The sequence below is a fragment of the Coregonus clupeaformis genome, chromosome 34, assembly GCF_020615455.1.
Source record: "Coregonus clupeaformis isolate EN_2021a chromosome 34, ASM2061545v1, whole genome shotgun sequence".
NCBI classification, from domain to species: domain Eukaryota; kingdom Metazoa; phylum Chordata; class Actinopteri; order Salmoniformes; family Salmonidae; genus Coregonus; species Coregonus clupeaformis.
This window is the reverse complement of record NC_059225.1, coordinates 32,836,958-32,861,068: the sequence shown is the minus strand read 5'-3', so window position 1 is coordinate 32,861,068 and position 24,111 is coordinate 32,836,958. Positions and strand designations below refer to the sequence as shown.

At 42.2% G+C, this 24,111-nt stretch overlaps 1 protein-coding gene across 1 annotated transcript in view; it reads left to right on the top strand.

Moving 5' to 3' along the window:
- The first annotated feature begins 2,118 nt into the window (after positions 1–2,118).
- The window catches only part of LOC121550027 (vacuolar protein sorting-associated protein 41 homolog), a 38,150-nt gene continuing 16,157 nt past the window's right edge, over positions 2,119–24,111 (top strand). Inside the window, exons 1-10 of the mRNA XM_041862090.1 lie at positions 2,119–2,314; positions 14,363–14,401; positions 16,084–16,191; positions 17,667–17,744; positions 17,832–17,906; positions 19,128–19,190; positions 19,357–19,422; positions 21,152–21,271; positions 22,975–23,188; positions 23,305–23,402. Coding sequence (XP_041718024.1) covers positions 2,291–2,314; positions 14,363–14,401; positions 16,084–16,191; positions 17,667–17,744; positions 17,832–17,906; positions 19,128–19,190; positions 19,357–19,422; positions 21,152–21,271; positions 22,975–23,188; positions 23,305–23,402 — 885 coding nt within the window. The 5' untranslated portion in view covers positions 2,119–2,290. The remainder of the gene's footprint in view (positions 2,315–14,362; positions 14,402–16,083; positions 16,192–17,666; positions 17,745–17,831; positions 17,907–19,127; positions 19,191–19,356; positions 19,423–21,151; positions 21,272–22,974; positions 23,189–23,304; positions 23,403–24,111) is intronic.

Here is a 24,111-nt window from a genome sequence, read left to right as displayed (position 1 = left end):
TAGACTGATCATGTCTTTGTCAGTGGGCAAACGTACAAAATCAGCAGGGGATCAAATACTTTTTTTCCCTCACTGTACATGTCGGTTGTTTTGCTCTAGGAGGCCCGCAGGCCTCACAAGACTCGTCTGAAGGTCCCCCGGTACCAGTTGAAAAAATGTATGGAAGTACTGTATATACTGTATGGAGACTGTTTAGTGCCAAAAATAAGAGGTTAAATACATGTGTTTAAAAAAATTACGAATGTTTCCTGATCTTTCTTATATCTCTCAGATATAGGACAGACACTTCAGAACAAACTTCCTTTAGATTTTTGGAGGGACTATCTGTTGTTCCATGTAGTGATTCTGTTATTCAATACGTTTGTATGGGCTAATAGCAGTAAGGCCAAAAATAATTTTTCATCAAATATTTTTTACATATATTTTTCTGATACTTCAAGGGGTCTTTAAATTTAAAATCAAATAGCTAAATGGTCCTTGGTATGACCTTCTTAAAACAATTCAATATACTGTATCTTAGTACATTTACATTTACATTTTAGTCATTTAGCAGACGCTCTTATCCAGAGCGACTTACATAGAAACTGAACGGTTGCTAGTTCTAATCCCCGAGCCGACTAGGTGAAAATCTGTTAATGTGCCCTATAGCAAGGCATTTAACCCTAGTTGCTCTGGCTAAGAGTGTTGGCTAAATATAATGTGCTTTTGGCAGTGTATATTGTTTAGGCTAATACACTACTATAGTGAGGATGAGCTGGGTATAAAGGCATATACCCACAGCCACAGCATACACAGGTACATTTTTCACGCCCTCACTTTGTATGATGGAAGACCAAGGATAGCTTGCCGTCTTGATATCACATTGACAATAACAGATCACAAGAGTGTTAGTGTAATGCAATGACAAAAGACTGCGTCGGGATATGCTCTCCTGAAGGAAGGGGGTAATGTAGCGACGTTAACTCAACACCTAGCGACATCACCAAGAGGTTCAGACCTCTTGGCGTAATGGTTAAGGTGTTGGCTTGACAGTCGCTGGACCTGGGTTCAAGTCCCAGTTGGAGCTATGCCCCTTATATTTAGTAGAATAATAATGTATTATTATTATTATTAATAATAGTATTATTGTAATGACCTCGATAAATCATGAATAAAAGAATGTCCGCTTATAAACCAGGGTCACTACATGATTATTAATATTATTATTATTATAGCAGCAGCAGCCCCACAGAAGCACCGATCTTTGTTAGAAGTAGTGAAGACTGGATGAGGTGCAGTCAAAGAGGAATGGATCCTTCAAAGAGGCAAATGATATACTGTAGATAATCTTTGGGTGCAGTCAGAGAGGTAGTGGCGAAGCGAGAGGTCGACTCCGCCCAAAAATCTGTCTGTGCATATTAAGCAGACTTGGTCTGCTTAAAGATGCACTATGCAGAAATCGCTCCGCCATTTCCTGGTTACAAAAATTCTAATAGTTCGCCTAATTTCAATTTTTGTGACAAAACAAGCAAGTATAGTTTAGAGAATCATTGTACCATCTAAACGCTGTGAAATATATTTTCCATAACCAAAAATATTATATTTTCAGATGTTTGAAGCTGGTGTATAAAACCGAAAGTAAAAGACGCAAAAACGAAACTTAAGAATGTGAAGCATAGAAATAACGCACATAGAACAGATCAACAGATCTACGGCTTCTTAGACTTGCGTTCAATGAGAATGACAGATCTATAACACACATCTCTACATGAATCTGGTCAGTCACCCAAAAAGTTACATTTTGTAGCTTTAATGCTTAAGGGGACAATGCTTCATATATACAGTCATTGGGACAGTGTCGAATTTGGTCAAGATAAAGGTGAATTGCTATTTGATAGGTGAGGCTTATTTTATCTAATAGATGTATAATGAGTGTGATATGTCTTCTACAAAAAGATAATTGGCTAGAATGTTCCCACCTGATTGTGCCTCCTCCCGCATGCCTTTCGCCTTTGCGGACATGTATTGCCATTATTAGAGCGGTCAGTCAACCATCTTGTCAAAATAATAGATCCTCTTTGGTGCAGTCCATTTGATAAGAAAACTCAGAGACCCATAATGCCACACGTTACTGTCATGTGATTTTACATGACTTGAACAGTGCGTTTCTCAACAAGGAGCCGTTTTGATATCTAGCGAATTCAGTGAATTCGTTTAGTTTTCTTTTGCGTAAAATTAGCTAGCTAAATATTTAAAGTGACTAATGGATTGTTGAAAATAGAACGCTGTTCTGCTATCTCTTCCAATCTCAATGATAATGGCGGAAGTAGAGAAGGTAAGCGTAGCCTATCATCTCATCTGTTTTGCAATCAAATCAATGGACTTTATCTTCGTGCATTGGCTTTTCTAGGAGATGATTCTAACATTACAATTATTGAATTGTATTTGTAACCTAGTATGCATGTGATGAAGACAGTGCGTTGTTGAAAAATGTCAACAAAGACAACAGTATTTAGCTAGCTACTCCTATAACGTCAGCGTGTAGTCCTAAAACCCGGAAATAAGTTACCTCTCTTCTTTCAGCCAGCCCTATGGGGAAAATTAAGAGGGAAAGAATAGGGTTTTGAAATAAACGCCGAAAATATAATCTGAGGTTAACACAGGCGTAGGCGATCTTATACGTTTTGTTCTATTAGATAATAGCAGTCAGTTACCATAACCTTTATGAATTATGAACCCTATGTGTTTTTATTATTACATACATTCTTTAAAATTCACAAGGTGATGTTAGCTGATGAAGACTGTCATTACCACCACGTCATAAAATGTGCTTTTTTAGTTGAAAAGGCAATTACAGAAATTGTGCCCAAGGTAGTTTAGATAACATTTCACTTTTTTTTTTTACTATTTGGAAGTTTTCTTAATTATATGTATTCATCATTGTCATGTCTAAATGTCCATATATGCCTTGATAATACTCAAAAACATGTATTTACCACATCAAAATCGTAATATTTTACATTATTTTAGGAATTATCTTAAGAACAAGCATATAAGGTTCACATATGGGAAAAATCATCAATATCAATTGTAATTTAATACACCTTTTCCTCAAAAATATGTACCGTGATGGTAATGACTTAGCGTTGTGGTAATGACAGTGTGGTGGAAATGACATACACTGCTCAAAAAAGTTAAGGGAACACTTAAACAACACATCCTAGATCTGAATGAATGAAATAATCTTATTAAATACTTGTTTCTTTACATAGTTGAATGTGCTGACAACAAAATCACACAAATTATCAATGGAAATCAAATTTATCAACCCATGGAGGTCTGGATTTGGAGTCACCCTCAAAATTAAAGTGGAAAACCACACTACAGGCTGATCCAACTTTAATGTAATGTCCTTAAAACAAGTCAAAATGAGGCTCAGTAGTGTGTGTGGCATCCACGTGCCTGTATGACCTCCCTACAATGCCTGGGCATGCTCCTGATGAGGTGGCGGATGGTCTCCTGAGGGATCTCCTCCCAGACCTGGACTAAAGCATCCGCCAACTCCTGGACAGTCTGTGGTGCAACGTGGCGTTGGTGGATGGAGCGAGACATGATGTCCCAGATGTGCTCAATTGGATTCAGGTCTGGGGAACGGGCGGGCCAGTCCATAGCATCAATGCCTTCCTCTTGCAGGAACTGCTGACACACTCCAGCCACATGAGGTCTAGTATTGTCTTGCATTAGGAGGAACCCAGGGCCAACCGCACCAGCATATGGTCTCACAAGGGGTCTGAGGATCTCATCTCGGTACGTAATGGCAGTCAGGCTACCTCTGACGAGCACATGGAGGGCTGTGCGGCCCCCCAAAGAAATGCCACCCCACACCATGACTGACCCACCGCCAAACCGGTCATGCTGGAGGATGTTGCAGGCAGCAGAACGTTCTCCACGGCGTCTCCAGACTCTGTCACGTCTGTCACGTGCTCAGTGTGAACCTGCTTTCATCTGTGAAGAGCACAGGGCGCCAGTGGCGAATTTGCCAATCTTGGTGTTCTCTGGCAAATGCCAAACGGCCTGCACAGTGTTGGGCTGTAAGCACAACCCCCACCTGTGGACGTCGGGCCCTCATACCACCCTCATGGAGTCTGTTTCTGACCGTTTGAGCAGACACATGCACATTTGTGGCCTGCTGGAGGTCATTTTGCAGGGCTCTGGCAGTGCTCCTCCTGCTCCTCCTTGCACAAAGGCGGAGGTAGCGGTCCTGCTGCTGGGTTGTTGCCCTCCTACGGCCTCCTCCACGTCTCCTGATGTACTGGCCTGTCTCCTGGTAGCGCCTCCATGCTCTGGACACTACGCTGACAGACACAGCAAACCTTCTTGCCTCAGCTCACATTGATGTGCCATCCTGGATGAGCTGCACTACCTGAGCCACTTGTGTGGGTTGTAGACTCCGTCTCATGCTACCACTAGAGTGAAAGCACCGCCAGCATTCAAAAGTGACCAAAACATCAGCCAGGAAGCATAGGAACTGAGAAGTGGTCTGTGGTCACCACCTGCAGAACCATTCCTTTATTGGGGGTGTCTTGCTAATTGCCTATAATTTCCACCTGTTGTCTATTCTATTTGCACAACATCATGTGAAATGTATTGTCAATCAGTGTTGCTTCCTAAGTGGACAGTTTGATTTCACAGAAGTGTGATTGACTTGGAGTTACATTGTGTTGTTTAAGTGTTCCCTTTACTTTTTTGAGCAGTGTATAATATAAAACAACTGATGAAAAATACCATTACATTTTAATGTCACAGTTGTACATGTTGAATTTGATTGAAGATATAAACTCAGCAAAAAATGAAATGTCCTCTCACTGTCAACTGCGTTTATTTTCAGCAAACTTAACATGTGTAAATATTTGTATGAACATAACAAGATTCAACAACTGAGACATAAACTGAACAAGTTCCACAGACATTGACAGAAATTGAATAATGTTTCCTGAATAAAGGGGGGGTCAAAATCAAAAGTAACAGTCAGTATCTGGTGTGGCCACCAGCTGCATTAAGTACTGCAGTGCATCTCCTCCTCATGGACTGCACCAGATGTGCCAGTTCTTGCTGTGAGATGTTACCCCACTCTTCCACCAAGGCACCTGCAAGTTCCCAGACATTTCTGGAGGGAATGGCCCTAGCCCTCACCCTCCGATCCAACAGGTCCCAGACGTGCTCAATGGGATTGAGATCAGGGCTCTTCACTGGCCATGGCAGAACACTGACATTCCTGTCTTGCAGGAAATCACGCACAGAACGAGCAGTATGGCTGGTGGCATTGTCATGCTGGAGGGTCATGTCAGGATGAGCCTGCAGGAAGATAAATTATAGATAAAACGTATCGGTGTTCATCGGCCATTGGACATAAACATTACACAACAAGTTGAAAATCGCTAATTCAACAATGAGTGGTTTGGAAGGAATCAGTGGCTAACTGCAAGCGTTTCAAAGCAATCACTATTTTGCTTCCCCTGCCTGCTATTCAGTGGAGAGGGTGTGTGTGGTCCAAGTCTGGGTTTAAGGATTTCAACATCTGTCTGAAAGGGTCTCTTTTCCAAGCTTAAAATGATAAATAGTCACACGCAACACCATGGGCCAGAAAAGGTTGAATACATTGGCCATGCTGTCAATCCAGTATGACTTCTGCTGTGTTCAAAACAACTGGAAACTCAGAACTGGGAAATCTCAGACTTCAGTGAGTTCAAGACAACTGGGAACTTGGAAAAAAATTAGCTCAGACTGGGAAAATACGTTTTTTTGAACGGTCATCCAACTCGGAATTCCAAGTCGGGAACTCGGGCCTCTTTCTCGAGCTCCGACCTGAAGATCACTGACGTCATGGTTCGACCTTGTTTTTTTCTGAGCTCCCAGTTGTCTTGAAAGCACCATAAATCCAGAGAATGCCAGACTTTGATGACAGTTTGATAACAAAATTTGCCCACAAGAAGGACCACCCTGCCACCTTCCTGTTCTAGTGAGCACAGCACAACAACGGTCCAAAAAGTAAAAATGTTTATTGTATGCTGCTGCATAAATGATGTAATATGCCAGTGAGATATGTATACTGTAGCTAAGAAAGTAATACTAAGTGTATGTTGTGTAGTAAGCTGTTAGTAGTAGCCCATGTGCCTCACCCTAATAATTTGGTCCCTTTTCCCCTCAGAACTTAGCCTACTATTCTGACTTGGTGGTGCACATGTAGCCTATAGCCTGTTTTAGAGAAATGTAATCATAGACTATTGTAAGAGCTTTCATTGTCTACAACACTGTAAGAACGGCCCATGTTCTGAATTCTGTCGCTGTACATTTCAAGTGCTGAACAAATCGTTATATTGACTACGTCCATTTTAGCTCGCTCATTGTCTTAATCAAAATTATGGATTGCCTCTTATCCGCTCATCGTTCCCTTATGCCATAGTTTGTACATCTTAATTGTTATAGTCCTATTGCTTATAGAGGTCTGTCTCATTAGTATCTTGTTCATCATTTTAGGCAATGTTGGAATGATTTCATTGTTTTGCTTACTTTGTGTATTATAATTATCTCATGTGCTTTTCTTGACGAGGAGGAGATACTACAGTCGTGGTCAAAAGTTTGGAGAATGACACAAGTATTGGTCTTCACAAAGTTCGCTGCTTCAGTGTTATGAGATATTTTTGTCAGATGTTACTATGGTATACTGAATTATAATTACAAGCATTCCATAAGTGTCAAAGGCTTTTATTGACAATTACATGAAGTTTATGCAAAGAGTCAATATTTGCAGTGTTGACCCTTCTTTTTCAAGACCTCTGCAATCCGCCCTGGCATGCTGTCAATTAACTTCTGGGCCACATCCTGACTGATGGCAGCCCATTCTTGCATAATCAATGCTTGGAGTTTGTCAGAATTTGTGGGTTTTTGTTTGTCCACCCGCCTCTTGAGGATCGACCACAAGTTCTCAATGGGATTAAGGTCTGGGGAGTTTCCTGGCCATGGACCCAAAATGTCGATGTTTTGTTCCCCGAGCCACTTAGTTATCACTTTTGCCTTATGGCAAGGTGCTCCATCATGCTGGAAAAGGCATTGGTCGTCACCAAACTGTTCTTGGATGGTTGGGAGAAGTTGCTCTCTGAGTATGTGTTGGTACCATTCTTTATTCATGGCTGTGTTCTTAGGCAAAATTGTGATTGGGCCCACTCCCTTGGCTGAGAAGCAACCCCACACATGAATGGTCTCAGGATGCTTTACTGTTGGCATGACACAGGACTGATGGTAGCGCTCACCTTGTCTTCTCCGGACAAGGTGTTTTCCGGATGCACCAAACAATTGGAAAGGGGATTCATCAGAGAAAATGACTTTACCCCAGTCCTCAGCAGTCCAATCCCTGTACCCTTTGCAGAATATCAGTCTGTCCCTGATGTTTTTCCTGGAGAGAAGTGGCTTCTTTGCTGCCCTCCTTGACACCAGGCCATCCTCCAAAAGTCTTCGCCTCACTGTGCGTGCAGATGCACTCACACCTGCCTGCTGCCATTCCTGAGCAAGCTCTGCACTGGTGGTGCCCCGATCCTGCAGCTGAATCAACTTTAGGAGACGGTCCTGGCGCTTGCTGGACTTTCTTGGGCACCCTGACGCCTTCTTCACAACAATTGAACCTCTCTCCTTGAAGTTCTTGATGATCCGATAAATGGTTGATTTAGGTGCAATATTACTAGCCGCAATATCCTTGCCTGTGAAGCCCTTTTTGTGCAAAGCAATGATGACGGCACGTGTTTCCTTGCAGGTAACCATGGTTAACAGAGGAAGAACAATGATTTCAAGCACCACCCTCCTTTTAAAGCTTCCAGTCTGTTATTCTAAGTCAATCAGCATGACAGAGTGATCTCCAGCCTTGTCCTCGTCAACACTCTCACCTGTGTTAACGAGAGAATCACTGACATGATGGCAGCTGGTCCTTTTGTGGCAGGGCTGAAATGCAGTGGAAATGTTTTTTGGGGATTAAGTTCATTTTCATGGCAAAGGGGGACTTTGCAATTAATTGCAATTCATCTGATCACTCTTCATGACATTCTGGAGTATATGCAAATTGCCATCATTAAAACTGAGGCAGCAGACTTTGTGAAAATGTGTGTTTGTGTCATTCTCAAAACCTTTGACCACGACTGTATATAATGTTGTTGGGTCTGTAACCATGTTTGCCAGTGACACTCTTCCCATTCAAATATTTGTTTTCAACAAAAAGTTCAGTAATAGACTCATGAATTTTCAGTTGATATTGCGAGAGATGTTTTGTTAGCGCAATGCTCTGTCTGTGCGTCGGTAGATTGTATATGAAAGTGGATCCTCATGATTGCATTTTCCTTCCTTTTTAGACCACATAGGCCTAAATATAATACTTCAAATGGTAGGCTAACCGAGTCTCTCTCTCGCTCTTTCTCTCTTTCTGTGTGGTGACTTAAAGAGTAAAGTTAAGGCCTCAACATCCTGCTGAATTGATCCGAACTAACATCTATCTGAATTTCTGTCAGTGTCCATTTAGAAAGTGCTGAACGAAGAACTACCTCGTCGCAGCTCGTTTGCTTGCACTTGCTTATACCTAGAGCTTAGTGTTAATGGTATAAGATTAAACATTATGAATTTACTGAACATAAATGTAATAATGTTTGGATATGGTTAAAAGTAAAAACTCATTTTGCTGTTTGTTATTGAAGGAGAATGCGGTTCTTATCCACACTCCTGAGTGGCGCAGTGGTCTAAGGCACTGCATCGCAGTGCTAACTGTGCCACTAGAGATCCTGGTTCGAATCCAGGCTCTGTCGCAGCCGGCCGCGACCGGGAGGCTCATGGGCGGCGCACAATTGGCCCAGCGTCGTCCAGGGTAGGGGAGGGAATGGCCGGCAGGGATGTAGCTCAGTTGATAGAGCATGGTGTTTGCAACGCCAGGGTTGTGCGTTCGATTCCCACGGGGGGCCAGTATAAAAAAATATGTATTCACTAACTGTAAGTCGCTAAATGACTAAAATGTAAATGTAAAATGTTATCGACTCACACATCCACAAGGAGTCAGTAGAAACCACATTTGTTTAAGGAAGTCAGCCATATCAGCTATGGTTTTTAAAAAGGCAGTAAATGAGGCTGAATGAACTGTTTCTCTGCCAGACAAGGCTCCGCTGATAGCCAGGTGTAGCGGTGGTAAGGATTCACTCTATGGTGCTGAAAGGAAAGCTCTGCTGTTGGGACAGCTTTATGTAGGCCCTAACCGCTTGTGGGCACCGTTTGTCACCATTTTTTAGTGCAATTAATGTACTGTTTAGTGTTGTGTTGTGTAGTGGCTTTGCTTTCATGCATCTAATATATTTTTTGAGTTTGCCCCACCAAGATTTACATGCTAAAATCGGCACTGTATGTTTGTCTACCGTGAATAAAATTTGCTGCGGCACGCTGAATGCACTCATGACTCTGTTTTTATGTGCACTAAAATTATGATCTGTTTCCCTGAATTGCATTGTGAAAGCCTAACACTGTAATATCGTATTTTATAACTTCGCAAGTCATGTTGGCAATATAACAACCAAATGATGCCCACCTTGCGATTTATAATGGACACAACAACAGTAATTGTGTGATGGCAGGGATGCAAGGTTGTGTTCCAAACTAAACAATTAGAAGTGTGCTTGCTCTAATTCCTCAACCGCACAGCTAGAAGAGTTTAAAAAAATAGAATCTTATAGTTGAAGACTCTTCTTTCAGTCATAAAAGTGCATTGAAATTATTTAGGAAATGTGCACACTTTAGAGAGGTGTGTGTGTGTGGATACACTAGTTAGTCTTCTCACTCAAACCCTTGTCATTTATTTGTCTTATGTTGCACCTACAACATATCTTCCAGGAAGATTCTTATCATGATACTGACTGTATCTCCAGAGTATTTTCAGATTTTGTTAACAAATGCTGCGAAAAGTACAGTAAATGTAAAATGCACATACAATCAATAGGGTAATGTTTGCATTCAATCTTCTTGTCCTCACCTTTGGTCTAATAATTTCCCCATAATCTACACTATTCCCTTTCAATTGCTACCATGGTTATGCATTTCATATTTTTTTCTGTAAGAAAAGTCAAACCAACTTTGCCATGGTCGCACACCAGCCGGTTGAAGCTAATTGACTAAATCATTTGGCTAACTCTTCCTACCTGCGAACACACGAGACACCCACATCAATCAAAGCACACCCTGAAACTCCCGTTTGATTTCAGTCATGGCCGCTAGCATTTCTTAAAGGGAACTTCACCACTTTTCAACCTCATTTTTATTATGTACAGCACAATACCAGTGTCAACATGTGAAAACAGTGCATTTCAAAGTTTGAGGGAAAAAAATATATACAGTGGGGAGAACAAGTATTTGATACACTGCCAATTTTGCAGGTTTTCCTACTTACAAAGCATGTAGAGGTCTGTAATTTTTTATCATAGGTACACTTCAACTGTGAGAGACGGAATCTAAAACAAAAATCCAGAAAATCACATTATATGATTTTTAAGTAATTCATTTGCATTTTATTGCATGACATAAGTATTTGATCACCTACCAACCACTAAGAATTCCGGCTCTCACAGACCTGTTAGTTTTTCTTTAAGAAGCCCTCCTGTTCACCACTCATTACATGTATTAACTGCACCTGTTTGAACTCGTTACCTGTATAAAAGACACCTGTCCACACACTCAATCAAACAGACTCCAACCTCTCCACAATGGCCAAGACCAGAGAGCTGTGTAAGGACATCAGGGATAAAATTGTAGACCTGCACAAGGCTGGGATAGGCTACAGGACAATAGGCAAGCAGCTTGGTGAGAAGGCAACAACTGTTGGCGCAATTATTAGAAAATGGAAGAAGTTCAAGATGACGGTCAATCTCCCTCGGTCTGGGGCTCCATGCAAGATCTCACCTCGTGGGGCATCAATGATCATGAGGAAGGTGAGGGATCAGCCCAGAAATACACGGCAGGACCTGGTCAATGACCTGAAGAGAGCTGGGACCACAGTCTCAAAGAAAACCATTAGTAACACACTACGCCGTCATGGAATAAAATCCTGCAGCGCACGCAAGGTCCCCCTCCTCAAACCAGCGCATGTCCAGGCCCGTCTGAAGTTTGCCAATGACCATCTGGATGATCCAGAGGAGGAATGGGAGAAGGTCATGTGGTCTGATGAGACAAAAATAGAGCTTTTTGGTCTAAACTCCACTCGCCGTGTTTGGAGGAAAAAGAAGGATGAGTACAACCCCAAGAACACCATCCCAACCGTGAAGCATGGAGGTGGAAACATCATTCTTTGGGGATGCTTTTCTGCAAAGGGGACAGGACGACTGCACCGTATGGGGAGGATGGATGGGGCCATGTATCGCGAGATCTTGGCCAACAACCTCCTTCCCTCAGTAAGAGCATTGAAGATGGGTCGTGGCTGGGTCTTCCAGCATGACAATGACCCGAAACACACAGCCAGGGCAACTAAGGAGTGGCTCCGTAAGAAGCATCTCAAGGTCCTGGAGTGGCATAGCCTCCAACACTCTACTCAGCAAATTGGATGTAGTCTATCACAGTGCCATCCGTTTTGTCTCCAAAGCCCCATATAATACCCACCACTGTGACCTGTACGCTCTTGTTGGCTGGTCCTCACTACATATTCGTCGCCAAACCCACTGGCTCCAGGCCATCTATAAATCACTGCTAGGCAAATACCCGCCTTATCTTAGCTCATTGGTCACCATAGCAACACCAACCCGTAGTCTGCGCTCCAGCGGGTATATCTCACTGGTCATCCCCAAAGCCAACACCTCCTTTGGCCGCAATTCCTTCCAGTTCTCTGCTGCCAATGACTGGAACAAATTGCAAAAATCTCTGAAGCTGGAGACACTTATCTCCCTCACTAACTTTAAGCATCAGTTGTCAGAGCTCCTTACCGATCACTGCACCTGTACACAGACCATCTGAAATTAGCCCGCCCAACTACCTCATCCCTATATTGTTATTTATTTTGCTCATTTGTACCCCAGTATCTCTATTTGCACATCATCTCTTGCACATCTATCATTCCAGTGTTAATACTAATTGTAATTATTTTGCACTATAGCCTATTTTATTGCCTTACCTCCATAACTTGCTAAATTTGCACACACTGTATATATATGTATTTCTGTTGTATTTTTGACTTTGTTTTGTTTTACCCCATATGTAACTCTGTGTTGTTGTTTTTATCGCACTGCTTTGCTTTATCTTGGCCAGGTCGCAGTTGTAAATGAGAACTTGTTCTCAACTGGTTTACCTGGTTAAATAAAGGTGAAATAAAAAAATAAATAAAAAGTATCAAATACTTGTTCTCCCCACTGTATACAAAGAGCAGATGCTCTTATCCAGAGTGACTTACAGTTAATGAGTGCATACATTTTCATACTGGCCCCCCGTGGGAAACGAACCCAACTGAGCTACAGGGGACTACTGAGGTTGAAAAGTGGCAGAATTGCCCTTTTAATGAACCAAATCTAAAACCTTGCCAAATCAGGAAATGCAGTCGCCTTTTTAACCAGTCGCCCCTTACCGTGTAGCCTACCCATGTTTGTCCTCTGTTGCATGCCTTTCATTGTTTGCTGAAAGCCATACTTTTTAATAAAATGTTAATCAAATACAACCACCGACTGTTTCCTCGTATCGACTGACAGCGACTCAATGTAGTCGGATGTACACTCAGCCCACTCTCGTCTCCGCTCAACTCTGTTGATGTCATGAAGAGTGATCAGATGAATTGCATTTAATGGCAAAGTCCCTCTTTGCCATGAAAATGAACTTAATCCCCAAAAAACATTTCCACTGCATTTCAGCCCTGCCACAAAAGGACCAACTGCCATCATGTCAGTGATTCTCTCGTTAACACAGGTGAGGGTGTTGACGAGGACAAGGCTGGAGATCACTCTGTCATGCTGATTGAGTTAGAATAACAGACTGGAAGCTTTAAAAGGAGGGTGGTGCTTGAAATCATTGTTCTTCCTCTGTTAACCATGGTTACCTGCAAGGAAACACGTGCCGTCATCATGCTTTACACAAAAAAGGGCTTCACAGGCAATAATATTGCTGCTATTAAGATTGCACCTAAATCAACCATTTATCGGATCATCAAGAACTTCAAGGAGAGAGGTTCAATTGTTGTGAAGAAGGCGTCAGGGTGCCCAAGAAAGTCCAGCAAGCGCCAGGACCGTCTCCTAAAGTTGATTCAGCTGCGGGATCGGGGCACCACCAGTGCATAGCTTGCTCAGAGTGCATCTGCACGCACAGTGAGGAGAAGACTTTTGGCGGATGGCCTGGTGTCAAGAAGGGCAGCAAAGAAGCCACTTCTCTCCAGGAAAAACATCAGGGACAGACTGATATTCTGCAAAAGGTACAGGGATTGGACTGCTTAGGACTGGGGTAAAGTCATTTTCTCTGATGAATCCCCTTTCTGATTGTTTGGGGCATCCGGAGAAGACAAGGTGAGCGCTACCATCAGTCCTGTGTCATGCCAACAGTAAAGCATCCTGAGACCATTCATGTGTGGGGGTGCTTCTCAGCCAAGGGAGTGGGCTCACTCACAATTTTGCCTAAGAACACAGCCATGAATAAAGAATGGTACCAACACATCCTCCGAGAGCAACTTCTCCCAACCATCCAAGAACAGTTTGGTGACGAGCAATGCCTTTTCCAGCATGATGGAGCACCTTGCCATAAGGCAAAAGTGATAACTAAGTGGCTCGGGGAACAAAACATCTACATTTTGGGTCCATGGCCAGGAAACTCCCCAGATCTTAATCCCATTGAGAACTTGTGGTCGATCCTCAAGAGGCGGGTGGACAAACAAAAACCCACAAATTCTGACAAACTCCAAGCATTGATTATGCAAGAATGGGCTGCCATCAGTCAGGATGTGGCCCAGAAGTTAATTGACAGCATGCCAGGGCGGATTGCAGAGGTCTTGAAAAAGAAGGGTCAACACTGCAAATATTGACTCTTTGCATAAACTTCATGTAATTGTCAATAAAAGCCGTTGACACTTATGGAATGCTTGTAATTATACTTCAGTATACCATAGTAACATCTGACAAAAATATCTCATAACACTGAAGCAGCGAACATTGTGAAGACCAATACTTGTGTCATTCTCAAAACTTTTTACCACGACTGTACATCGTGGAGTTGAGTTCTACTTGGCTAATTATCTGTCGAACTCAAACTGGTCTAAAGCGAACATTACATGCATAATGTAATGTAATTTTTGCTTTACATCTCTCTTGTCCTGGTCTTTTAATAAACATGATTGTATCTCTTCTAGGGAAGAAAACCAAGCGAAGAATCCACAGATGACTCTGAGGTAAACTATGTATATGGCCCTCTAATAAAAAGTGGAACATTTGATTAATTTAGGCTGAAGTTATTGTAGAAAATGTCTGCATTTATGCTCTTCCCACTTGTAAACAAACAACATTTTGTTTTACAGCAAAAACAAGGCAGATTTAGAGATGTTCTTATGCAATTTTCTGGATGTTGTGAAAATAGTCTGGATTAACAGCAGAAGATAAAATGTCTGACCATGTCAGAGATGCATGCAGTTGTGAAGTACACTGTTGCACCACACATTTTGACTCTGCATAAATTTGTATCATCCAGCTCCTGTAATTGTGCATCTGTGAATCACTAAATATAATCTAGCATGTCCGACTGCTAGGGAGGGTGAGGAGCAGCCTGTCTTTAAATGATACAGAGAATGAAATGTCAGGAATAGCCAGTACATTGAACAATTCCACCCCCTACTCCCCAAAGAAAAAACATTCCTAATTGAGAAAAAAAAATCTTCACAAGTAAATGAAAAGTCTGCCTACCCCATATCACCAGTCCACAAACAGAATCCACTCTGAACACAAACACTCACAGGTAAACACGCACCTGGGACTGCATGATTGTATGTCCCCTCTGAATCGCTACAACCCCCTGCTTTATTTAGTTATTGTGGTGTAGCTTGCCCATTCGCTATGCAGCTGTCTCCGTGACTGGGTTGTCAGTAGACAGACTTGATGAATGAAGTGAGAGTGTAGCCTATGTGCTGAAGGCTTTGCCAGAATGGCTAGATGGGAACCAAATTACATGCTCCCTATTACCTTGGCTCAGGTAGACCGATTCACATTCACTTGATTGTGGCCCCCATGGGCTGTTGTAATATGACTTTCCCATCAGACCCTTGATTTAGCATGCCCTACTAAACATTTAGCCTATATTAATATATACATTAATTGAAATGTGATGTTGTTGTGGTAAAGTCTCATAAGCCTAACAAAACCAAAGGAAATGTACCACACTAACAAACGTCTGAAAAACAGTGCCTGTAGTCCCTCTATGGGGTGTACATTTGTTGTTCTGTATTATAGCTTTGTAATCTGTGACAAACGCCCATGCATTAGACATTTCAATAGGGAATAAACAGGAAATAGACATGGTGGTATAAAGTGGGAAAGGATGGTTCTTGTAAATGACATTCTTTCCACACACTGCCACCCCCCACCGTCTCCCATAGTGCTTATAATAGCAGTCTTTGTTTTGTGTTGATGCACCATATAGACGGCCACAGTCTATGCAGCATTGGTTATTAACTGGGTTATGGGGAATATTCAGGCTGTGACCGCAAATGTACACAGGAAAATATGGCAGCAGCGCATATGCTCGGGGTTCCTAGGAGGGTTGTAATCCATTTGTGTTCCTGGGACAGTGTGTGGCGCAGCCAGTAGAGAGGAAGGATGATGTGGTTACAGATGGAGAGTGGACTGGCCTTGGACATTTATTTGTGTATCTAGAAACATTTACCTTGCTAATAGTGAAAGGGAATTTTGTATGGAATTTTGTATTGAATTTCCTACCTTGCTGATAGGAAATGGGAATTCCATACCAAATTCAGATTCCCTATCAGCAAGGTAAATGCATGAATCTGTACCAGTGTAATATTCTGTATATTATACATTAAGTATGCTGGATTGTTTTAACTGAATCCCTCTTTTAAAATAGGAAGAGGACAGTGAGGAGGAGCCTAAGCTGAAGTATGAGCGACTGGCCAATGGCGTGACTGAGATTCTCCAAAAGGATGCTGCCAGCTGTATGACTGTCCATGATAAGGTACAGGTCCTAACCTACCACAGCTTTTCAGGCTAAACTACACTAGATTTAAAATGTAATTGTTTACGCACATGTTTGATATATTCAATGTCGGTTAGCATTCTCTCTGTACAATATGGAGAGGCTGGCCATTTCTTTCTCACCCTCCACTCATCCCTTTGGCTCAGGGAGACACATCAGCCGCCGCCAGTCATTGTCTTTTTCCCTTTCTTATTCAGTTTCTCCCAGCTTTTCACTCCCCTCTTCTCTTTTTGAACGTTTAGATTTTTCAGCGGGCCATCTCTGAGCTGGATGGCTAATCGTTATGGCACCGAGTGCACCCATGCACGCCTGAACAGAGGACGAGTCATACCTGGTTATGTCTGCTCACCTGATGTTTTATTAACCACTATTGATTTTCACTTACTCATTTTTTCTCCGTTTTTTCTCTCCTCTCTTTGATCCTATAAAAAAGCAAGCATGCCAGAGTGAGAGACATTGCTGTGTAGAAATTCCACATTTTACCTTTCCTTCTTGCCGGTGTTTTTGTGCTTGTGTACTGCCTGCCAGCTACAGTACCTGTACTGTGACACCGACCCCCGACCCCCGACCCAGCCAACCCCCAGCACCTTTAAAACCACCAACACTCCGCATTGCCTGATGTTGCCTCATATTTTCAGTGCCTGAATCGGAATTTAATATGAACAATTCCATTCTAATAAATCCTTTTTAAAAGTCGCTCCGCCTCGCAAGGTTGACCCCTTTTTATTTATTTATTTTTGCTTATTTTATTTGGGGAGATTGCAGGGGCTCTGTCTGACATGCTCAGCTGTGCCTGTAAATATAAGCATTTCATTATAGACTGCACTGAAGCATGGTGGGCTCACCGAACACACAGGCGAGGAAGGGGTGAGGGAGAGGGATTAGGGGGAGGGGCTCGAGCTGGGCCTGTGTGGAAGAACGTACCCTTAATCTAATGCCAAAAAGCCTCCTAGTTTTTACAATTTCTTGTCCCAGTGGACCTACACATACATACATACATACATACATACATACATACATACATACATACACTCTCTCACACACACACTTCAACACACTCACATACTGTACAGAAGCAGGAAACATCGGAAACCAGTTGCTGCTCTGTAGAAAATAATAGCTTTATGGTGGGCAGGAGAGGCGGTGGTTGGGTTGCTGGCGACGCCAGGAGAAGCCAGATGTACAGCGCATTTATTATGTTTAAGCATTGTAATTTGAGAGACAAAATACCATTTCACACTGTCTGCTTTAATAAATAGGGTTTTCACACCCTCTGTAATTTCATAGTTTTTGCCCCAGTGCCCACTGATTCCACCCCACTCTACTCGCCTCCCCCAGCTATGCTAGACAGAGTGCATTTTTAGTCCTCTTGCCACAGCTTTCGTCAGTAGTACATCTTTTTGCCAAAATCTTGAATTGTCTTAAAGATTAATCTCAGGTTCATTCCATTTCAGTTCCTTGCACTGGGCACTCACTTTGGGAAGGTTTTCCTTCTGGACATCCAAGGAAATGTGACTCAGAAGTTTGAAATTGTAAGTACAATCCCAAATAATCACTTGCTCTCAGAACGTTCCCAGTCATTCAGTGTAACTGTTGTGGTGGTGGTGGTCTCTCCTCAGAGTCCAGTGAAGATCAACCAGATCAGTCTGGATGAGAGTGGAGAGCATATGGGGATCTGCTCTGAGGACGGCAAGGTGAGCTCATCTCTCTGCTCAAAACTGGTGGCCATACAGAAGTAGTGACACTCCACTGGGCACAGATGTCAATTCAACGTCTATTCCGCATTAGTTCAAAAAACGTGGAAACAACGTTGATTCAACCAGTGTGTGCCCAGTGGGACCCTATTCCCTATATACCAAGGCCTATGGGGCCCTATGTATGGAATAGGGTGCAATTTGGGATGCAGCCTAGATGTCTGCACCACCATTAAGTGGCAAGGTATTATGTGTAATACGTTGAATATCACTTTGAATTTACCATGGAATTATACAATGTTGAACTCAGATCATCAATGCCAAAAGCAAAGGATATTCTTATTCATATTTAGAATTTAATTGAACTGGTTGCCTGGAGAAAGGGGATTTAGAACTACAGTATGTGCCCCAGTTCTCATAGAAGATTTACAAACCAGAAGCTTTATCTTCCTCATACCTGTTTACTTTCATAAATCTACACATTTATAGGGTTTTGAACAAGCACATGTTCATGTTCATGCTCATGTTGTAAGGGGAAAGAAGCTCGCATCCATCTGTCTGCCTGGCTGTCAGTCATCAGGTCTCTATGGATACCCTCTCAGTGCTCTCTACCTTGTTGTTATCGCTCCTCTCCTGATCATTATTACCATCCTTCATGGATCCTGCAGTCCAGATATGCTCTCTGATATCGCCCCTCGCTCGCACTCCAGCGGCAAAACAAGATCTTGTCGCACGTAAAGTGGCGTTGACAATTAAAATCGACGCCGCTGCAGTTGTTCGTCCTCGACCAATTCAGTTTGCTATTAATCTGTGTCAATCCCTTCAGATAATCCCGAATCGGCTATGCGATTAAAAATGGAGAGTGAAAAGGGCGTGATGTTTATTTTTGTTAAACTTTCTTTTTGCCTTTTTTGCCTCACAAACAGTCAGGCTGTGGTACAGTATAATTGTTACATAAGGTATTGCGGTAACTTCAGTAACTGCGGCTGTGTTATAGCCAAAGATTAGGACCCTGGTATCAAAGCACCAGAGGGTTCAGAGATTCAACCTGGCCACTAATTGGTGACCCAGTGGAGGAGTAGCAGTGATCCAATTAGTGTTCCTGTCCAGGACTCCCCATGCATACACAAGACTGTAAATGTGATATTTTTATTTATTTTTATACTTGTTTTATAGTAAAATTATTTTTCATACTGACATTCTACAATTTCTTTATTGCAGGTTCAAGTGTTTGGACTCTACACAAGAGAGGGCTTCCATGAGAACTTTGACTGTCCTGTCAAAGTAAGCAGATTTCATATGCATGTACTTCTTTTAACTTCATACTTTTAGTTGAGAGTATATGTACGTGGTGGTATACTAATATAGTCAGGGCATCTCCAGAGAGCCCCCATCATTGCTTATAAACTCTTGGTGCATTCTAAATGGATCCACTTGCCATGTTCTCCAGGTGGTGGCGCTACACCCTCGGTTCAGCAGTTCAAACTACAAACAATTTGTCACAGGAGGCAACAAGGTGAGATTGAAAGGTATTTTTCAATGTGATTACAGTATATAGCCCATCTCAACAGTGTTAGCGGTGTAGTTGAAAACTGTTGAGCATTAGCTAATGTGGATAGAATATTAGCCATAGTTTTTCAAAATAATTCTTATAGATTCTGTTCTTGCGAGCATCCTCCCTTGTGCTTGGCTGATGGCTGTGCACACATACTGTAGGCCTCTGTTGGCTGGTGTGAAATGCTCTTACTTTTCCCTGTCTCTCTTCTGGAGTGCACTCCAGGGAGAGCGGCCCATTTTCACAAAGTGCTGCTCGCTCAACAGTGTTTGAAAGGCAATGCTTCATAAGCACACCAAATAGATGTCATTATCAGGAGGACCCATAGTCTTAGGGTCCCGGGCAGGCAGGCATACAGCAGTTTCTTCTCTAATTTGTCTTAGTGGGTAAGAGCGTTGTGCCAGTAACCGAAAGGTCGCTGGTTCTAATCCCCGAGCCGACTAGGTGAAAAATCTGTTGACGTGCCCTTAAGCAGGGCACTTAACCCTAATTACTCCTGTAAGTCGCTCTGGATAAGAGCGTCTGCTAAATGACTAAAATGTAAATGTCTCAGAAGACACTTGATATATTAGGTATTAATGTTCCCTTTTGATTGACAAAGACTGCAGTCTGCAGCATCACTTAGTATAAATGGTCAAATAGACAAAATATCTGTACAGTACTGTATTTCAATGACCATTGGAGGAGAAAAAAAGCTGTATACATATCTACAACACTGGTGAGAGTAAAGGTGTTTAAGCTACTGGAATCATCCAATCACCTTTATTTTCTTATGAAATGCTCATTGTTAGTGTTGCCATTTTCTTTCAATTGGTACTGATTTCTTTCCTCTCCCTGTTCTCAAGACCCTCCATAAAGCACCCTGTGATGAAAATCAATAAGCCTCTACTGGAGTCACATCCTGTCAAAGGCAATTCAATTCTGTCTCCACAGTTCTGCCAGTGTAATATCCTCTCTTTGTGGAGAGAACTGTTAAACATTTTCAGACTTTTGAATTGGAGGCCGGGGCTCTCTCTCACCTCACTCACCCGATCATAATAACTATAGGGTATTGTTCATCCGTCTGTATGACACTGAGAGATGCTTTTAAAGGGCCTGAAAAGCTTTTTATGTATATGGACTCTCAGGTGACGCCACCGCCGTCTACAGAATGACTGGAAAGAGTGACTACAGCCATCATTGTCTCAAAGCCATTGACGAGAATCAAAGTGATTTAGAGAAATATGGCGAAGGCTTTGTCTGTCAAACCTACTGAAGTAATTAGAAGTAAAGTATTTTATTATGAAGGTGATCTGTGTTTGAAGACCAAATCCTTCATGCCATCTTTAGTTTTCCATTCCACTTCTTTAGTCACATAATGTCATGCATACACATTGATAGGTTAGTTGAATCATGTGAAGATAGATCATGTCTGCTCACTGAGTTGAAGTAAGTTGAAAGACAGTGTCTGTTTACTTAAAATGTATGATAAAGCTCAAGTTGAGTACAATCCTCCCGCTCTGGGAGACCCACTGACACAACAGACTACCCTCCTGTCCCTGTACTTTACTGCCCTCTGGTGGTGGAAATACAGAACCGCAAACCACTGCTCTAAGGACACGATTGTTTGTGCTTGTTTTTGAAACAATGGTGCTGATTTGGATATCATTGGTGATTCTGATGTGAATTTTTTTTTTGTTGCCTTCCCAAGCTGCTGCTGTACGAGAAGAACTGGCTGAACCGCTGGAAGACGTCCACTCTGCACGAGGGGGAGGGCACCATCACTAACGTCCAATGGAGGGCCAATCTCATTGCCTGGGCCAACAATATGGTAAATAAGGATAACTGTCAAAGCTGCAGATACGTGGCAACAAGAAACATGATGATTAGTTTAGTTTATATTTAGTTATACAGTACCAGTCAAAAGTTTGGACACACCTACTCATTCCAGTTTTTTTTTTTGGATTCTTCAAATATCCACAATTTTCCTTGATGACAGCTTTGCACACTCTTGGCATTCTCTCAACCAGCTTCGTGAGATAGTCACCTGGAATACATTTCAATTACAGGTGTGCCTTCTTAAAAGTTAATTTGTGGAATTTATTTCCTTCTTAATACGTTTGAGCCAATCAGTTGTGTTGTGACAAGGTAGGGGGGGGGGGGGTATACAGAAGATAGCCCTATTTGGTAAAAGACCAAGTCCATATTATGGCAAGAACAGCTCAAACAAGCAAAGAGAAACGACAGTCCATCATTACTTTAGGACATGAAGGTTAGTCAATATTGAACATTTCAAGAACTTTGAAAGTTTCTTCAAGTGCAGTCGCAAAAACCATCAAGCGCTATGATGAAACTGGCTCTCATGAGGACCGCCACAGGAATGGAAGACCCAGAGTTACCTCTGCTGCAGAGGATATGGTCATTAGAGTTACCAGCCTCAGAAATTGCAGCCCAAATAAATGCTTCACAGAGTTCAAGTAACAGGCATCTCTCAACATCAACTGTTCAGAGGGGACTGTGTGAATCAGGCCTTCATGGCCGAATTGCTGCAAAGAAACCACTACTAAAGGACACCAATAAGAAGAAGAGACTTGCTTGGGCCAAGAAACACAAGCAATGGACATTAGACCGTTGGAAATTTGTCCTTTGGTCTGGAGTCCAAATTGGAAATGTTTGGTTCCAAGCGCCGTGGCTTTGTGAGACATGGTGTGGGTGAACGGATGATCTCCGCATATGTATTTCCCACCGTAAAGCATGGAGGGGGAGTGTTATGGTGTGGGGGTGCTTTGCTGGTGACACCGTCTGTGATTTATTTAGAATTCAAGGCACACTTAACCACCATGGCTACCACAGCATTCTGCATTGATACGCCATCCCATCTGGTTTGGGCTTAGTGGGACTATCATTTGTTTTTCAACAGGACAATGACCCAACACACCTCCAGGCTGTGTAAGGGCTATTTTACAAAGAAGGAGATTATTGGAGTGCTGCATCAGATGACCTGGCCTCCACAATCCCCCGACCTCAATCCAATTGAGATGGTTTGGGATGAGTTGGACGGCAGAGTGAAGGAAAAGCAGCCAACAAGTGCTCAGCATATGTGGGAACTCCTTCAAGACTGTTGGAAAAGCATTCCAGGTGAAGCTGGTTGAGAGAATGCCAAGAGTGTGCAAAGCTGTCATCAAGGCAAATGGTGGCTATTTGAAGAATCTCAAATATAAAATATATTTTGATTTGTTTAACACTTTTTTGGTTACTACATGATTCCATATGTGTTTTATTTCATAGTTTTGATGTCTTCACTATTATTCTACAATGTATAAAATAGTAAAAATAAAGAACCTTTCAATGAGTAGGTGTGTCCAAATATCATTATGGTAATGATGATGATGATGATGGAAATTGACTTTATTGTATCTGTTAGGATTTATATTGCGTCATATATGTCAGAGCATGTCATCTTACATAGATTAGTGCATTAGACGTACAGACATATTATAGTGAACATGCTCTATTTGTTTTGGTCTCTTCCAGGGGGTGAAAATTTACGACATCAGCACCAAACAGCGAATCACCAACGTCCTGCGGGATAATGTCAGCCTGCGGCCTGATATGTACCCCTGCAGTCTGTGCTGGAAAGACAACTCCACCCTCATCGTCGGCTGGGGCTCCTCCATTAAGATATGTGCCGTGAAGGAGAGGGGCCACGCAGAGTTGAGAGACCTTCCTAGCCGTTATGTGGAAATTGGTGAGGACATGTAGCGTATTGTACAGTAGATAACAAAATGTTTTGTAGAGCTTTAATGTATAATGTGGGAGCATTAGTTTGGAGTTGTAGTGATGTGGGTTTCTTCTCTCCTGCAGTGTCTGCGTTTGAAACAGAGTTCTTCATCAGTGGCCTGGCGCCTCTAGCCGACCAGTTGGTCACCCTGTACTTTGTGAAGGAGAACTCTGATCACATGGTAATTTTGGGTTTAGAAACTGTAGATGTGTTGTATGATGGAATGGCTTAAGTGGTCACAGCCATGGTATTTAAATGTTGATATTTTCTGTATGTGTGGGTTTACGTGTGTGTGTGTGTGTGTGCTCACTGGTGCATCTGTATGTATATACAGTGCCTTTAGAAAGTATTCACACCCCTTTTACGTTTTCCACATTTTGTTGTGTTACAGCCTGAATGTAAAATGGATTAGATTGAGATTTTGTGTCACTGATCTACACACAATACCACATAATGTCCGACATTTTGACAAATTAATAAAAAGTGAAAAGCTGAAATGTCTTCAGTCAAGTATTCAACCACATTGTTATGGCTGCCCTAAGTAAGTTCAGGAGTAAAAATCACATAATAAGTTGCATGGACACATTCTGTATTCAATAATAGTGGATAACACGATTTTTGAATGACTACCCCATCTCTGTATCCCACACATACAATTATCTGTAAGGTCCTTCAATCCAGTAGTGAATTTCAAGCACCGATTCAACCACAAATACCAGGGAGGTTTTCCAATGCCTTGCAAAGAAGGGCACTGATTGGTAAATGGCAGACACTGAATATCCCTTTGAGCGTGGTGAAGTTATTAATTAGGCTTTGGATGGTGCTTCCTTCCTAACTCAGTTGCCTTGAGAGGAAGGAAACCGCTCAGGGATTTTACCATGAGGCCAATG